The 4,338-nt window shown below is 46.8% G+C and overlaps 1 protein-coding gene across 1 annotated transcript in view; it reads left to right on the forward strand.

Moving 5' to 3' along the window:
* The first annotated feature begins 430 nt into the window (after positions 1-430).
* The window catches only part of SIGLEC15 (sialic acid binding Ig like lectin 15), a 10,599-nt gene continuing 6,691 nt past the window's right edge, over positions 431-4,338 (forward strand). The window contains 2 exon segments of the mRNA XM_031059637.1: positions 431-518; positions 2,358-2,741. Of these exon segments, the coding sequence (XP_030915497.1) occupies positions 467-518; positions 2,358-2,741 (436 nt within the window). The 5' untranslated portion in view covers positions 431-466.

Here is a 4,338-nt window from a genome sequence, read left to right on the forward strand (position 1 = left end):
GTTTTTTCTATACCTAGGGATGACAAGGGGTAAAGCACAGTTGGTTTGAAGGCTCCAGGTACAGGAGAAGGAAGACAGAACAACAAGAGCCTTGCTTGTCACAACCTCAGGCAGATTGCAAGGATTTCCTCTAGGCTGGTGAATGGGTAACAAAAGCCATCCCCTCCTGCCCCATCACACACATGGCATGGATGTTTGCAGCTCCAGTCTGCAATTCCCTCCCTTTAGCTGGAAAATGGTTAACACTGTGATTCCTTCTGGTGTAATTTTCATATGACTGACCACAGAACTATTAATACCTGAGCCCAGAGCTGGTTCAGCTAAACAACTCATTCCCTCCAGGGAGAAGAAAACCACAACTTCTCCTAACCCTGGAAAAACCTTTTGTCGCTGCAGGGCCAGCAGCTCAGATGTGAGGAGATGGCTCTGCTGTGCTGATGCCCCTCAGGGGAGGACATCGAGCAGCATGAGAGAGCTCAGCTTGGTTCTCCTGTGCCTCCTTCGCATCTCCAGGAAGGGTGAGTCCCGAGCCTGCTCCCAGCCCCTGTCTGCTTACAGCTCCTCCTCTCACCCCAACCCAAGTGCCAGGGAACTGCCTGCTATGGCCAACTCTGCAGGAATCGCACTCTCTTAAAGGTGTCCTGAAATTCCAAGCGCACATGACAGCAGTGGGAAGACTCAGGCTTAGCAGTTGTCAGAGAGGCCGTCAGTTTGTGGGGTTTTTTGGCATTTTTCTGCTTTCCTAACTTGAGCAGGAAGTCCATCTGACTTTTCCCCAGCTCTGTCGGGTGGATGCAGCGTTTTCATCCCTGCCCTGCTTCATATTCCTTAGGAGTTATTATGCAACAGGCACAATGTTTTCCAGTTCCACTGAGCACTTAAGCTCGCATTACTTCAAATGTGTGCCTAAATTCCATTAAATTCCATAGGGTTTGCTTAGCTTCACTGCCAAACAGCATTTGCCAGAGCAAGGGTAGCTGTGAGCTGGTCCCCAGCTCTTGCTGTTTTCCTCATGACCTTTCTCACTGACCACCGACTGTAACCCTGAAAACTCCTTTTGGGAGTTACCTTCTGCAAGGTGTGCAGGCTGTTTGCCTCTCTCTTCCGTGTGAGAGCCTCAGTTCCATTAGCAAATGGAGGCAGGATATTAACAAAAGGAATGTGAAAGACCTGCCACGCTGAGGCTTTAGAGTTAAGGGTAAATTATACAGAGAATGTTGACAGCTCCCTCCACTCATAACTAGGCAAACTGTGTTTCCATGGAAATGGGCGGAGATGCTAACATTAAAAGCACTTATTTTTAACATTGTTTTTCATCTGGAAGGCAAGGGGGGATTATGTACTAAAAAAAAAAGTGTTCTTTGCTTAAGATCGAAAACAAAAAAAAAAAAAAAAGAAAAGCTAATCAAAGGGGTGGCAGAGAGAAGCAAGTCATACTCAAAAGCACACAATCTACAGTTCTCCTAAAGTAAAGGTTACAGTGACATGCTGCAAAATAACTAAAACAAGAGCAAATAAGCTAGAAAGCAATAGCAATTACTGTTTTCAGTGCCAGATCTTTGTGCTGAAAGCCCATGAGCTTCATGAAGCTCCTGCAGTGCTGCAGCATTGTTTATTAGATTACCTGGGGTGGAAAAGGTGCCCATACCATTATTGTGTATGACAGGGCAGCACGACTCCAGATCTCAGTAATCAAAATGCTGGCTTGGAGCTGACTCTGTGTAAATATCTGAACAGGGAACTGGCCCTGGGATGGCCTTTGTCCATTGTGTAACACAAAATAGGTGAATACAAGCTGCACTGCCACGCAGGTGTTTATCAAGTGTTGTGGGCCACAGATGGAGGAACAAAAACCAAATCTGATCTTTGAGTCTGCAGGAGTAATCCGACAGCTGAATGCCCATATGGTGAAGCCAACAAGACCAGGGATGGGTGGAAATACTTACATTTACATTTTACAGGTATTCTCAGCTACTGAGAGCCCCTGATCTAATGGAGTTTCATGAGACAGGGATGTAGGCACAGATGTGTTTCTGAAGCCACAATCTGCTGCAACAGCTGTTGATAGCAGCAGAACACTGGGTAGACAGACATGTCTATATATTAAACTGAAAGAGGGGAGATTTAGATTAGATATTAGGAAGAAATTCTTGGCTGTGAGGGTGTTGAGGCCCTGGCATGGGTTGCCCAAAGAAGTTGTGGCTGCCTCTGGATCCTTGGAAGTGTCCAAGGCCAGGCTGGATGGGGCTTGGAGCAACCTGGGCTAGTGGAAATCGTCCCTGGTGGTGGAATGAAATGAATTTTAAGGCCCCTTCCAGCCAACCTTGTGCGGTTCCATGATCCCTCCTTGCTTCCAGGTGTGCAGTGCAATGGCTGGTCTGTCCACGTGCCATCTGACGTCACTGGAGAGCTTGGGAAGATGGTTATCCTGCCCTGCACCTTCACTCACCCCTACAAAACATTTGACCGGGCGCTCACGGCCATCTGGAGGATCAAGGAGCCTTACAACGGCACGGTGATCTTCAAGTGTGTGAGCCAGAGCAGCAGCGAGCTCTGCAGGACTGCCATCAGCCACAAGAACAAGTACAAGCTGCTGGGCAACCCCCGGCACAAGGACCTGTCCATCAGGGTGGACAACCTGACCTGGAGCGACAGCGAGAGGTACTTCTGCCGGGTGGAGCTGGCTGGAGACAGCCAGGACAAGTACGAGAGCAGGAACGGCATCAGGCTGCACGTGATTGGTAAGAGGGCCTGAGAGGCACAGGAAGCAAAGATACCCTCGAGGGAAGAGCCACAGGGTGTGGGAAATGACAAATGGCAGCAGGAGTTTACCTGAGGTGGTTTTACAAAGGGCTGTGTTTTCTTTCTCCATTACAACAGGCCAAATTCATTGTCCTCCTCAGTCTTGGTTTTCCAAAGGGCTGGGTTTTCTTCCTCCACTGCAAGAGGGAAAATTAATTGTCCTCCTCAGTTCTGGTTTTCCAAAGGGTTGGGCTTTCTTTCTCCATTGTAACAGGCCAAACTCATTGTCTTCCTCAGTTTTGGTTTTGAAAAGGGCTGGGTGTTCTTTCTCCATTACAACAGGCCAAATTCATTGTTCTCCTCAGCCTTGATTTTCCAAAGGGTTGATTTTCTATCTCCATTATAATAGGAAAAATTCATTGTCCTCCTCAGCCTTGGTTTTCCAAAGCATTGGGTTTTCTTTCTCCATTGCAAGGGGGAAAATTGATTGTCCTCCTCAGTCTTGGTTTTCCAAAGGGCTGTGTTGTCTTTTTCCATTATAATAGGGAAAATTCATTATCTTCCTCAGTTTTGGTTTTCCAAAGGGCACATTGTCTTCCTCTTTTTCCAAAGAGCTGGCTTTCTTCATTATAACAAGGAAAATTAATTGTCTTCCTCAGTCTTTGTTTTCCAAAGGGTTGGGTTCTCTTTCTTCACTCAAGAGGGAAAATTCATTTTCCTCCTCAGTTTTGGTCTTCCAAAGGGCTGGGTTTTCTTTCTCCATTATAACAGGGAAAATCCATTGTCCTCCTCAGTCTTGGTTTTCCAAAGGGATGGGTTTTCTTTCTTCATTACAACAGGGAAAATTCATTGTCCTTCTCAGTCTTGGTTTTCCAAAGGGTTGGGTTTCCTTTCTCCATTACAACAGGCCAAATTCATTGTCCTCCTCAGTCTTGGTTTTCCAAAGGGCTGGTTTTCTTCCTCCATAATAACAGGGAAAATTCATTGTCCTCCTCAGTCTTCCAACATGAGACAGTGGGCACAAGGCAGGGAAGGGAATAGGAACAAAACTGGTAAGGAAATGGTGAGGCTCAGGCAGCTGGGGTGAGACTCCACCAAAAGCTGTGCATCCCACTTTGTCCTTGCAGCACAGGATCAGGGCAGGCAGCAGAGGGAAGCTGAGGCTAGCTAAGCTGGGGTTAAAGACATCTGTTAAAACTCCATCAGACCCTGAACTGGACAGCCCAGGTGCTGAGCATGAGTTCACTGGTGTTAGCACTACAGGGCCTGGGTGGTAACAGGGGATTGGAAAGACAAGATACATGATACCCAGGTGCCATAAATCCAGAATCCTCTGGAGCATTGTCATGGTTTGACACTGGCACAATGCCAGTGCCCCATGAAAATATACTTCCCTGGTGTTTGCTGTGAGATGTGACCAGGAAATAAGCAAAGCAGGCCTCTACCTTAGAAAAAAAGTTTATTAACTAAACTACAAAAGGAAAAAACCACACACACACACACACACACACACACACGCACCTGGAAAATGAAAACTCCACAAAAAGCATTTCCTCCTCCCCCCACCACATTTCCAATACATCTTCCAAATTTCAA

This window comes from Geospiza fortis, unplaced genomic scaffold (assembly GCF_000277835.1).
Source record: "Geospiza fortis unplaced genomic scaffold, GeoFor_1.0 scaffold488, whole genome shotgun sequence".
In the NCBI taxonomy this organism is placed as follows: Eukaryota; Metazoa; Chordata; class Aves; order Passeriformes; family Thraupidae; genus Geospiza; species Geospiza fortis.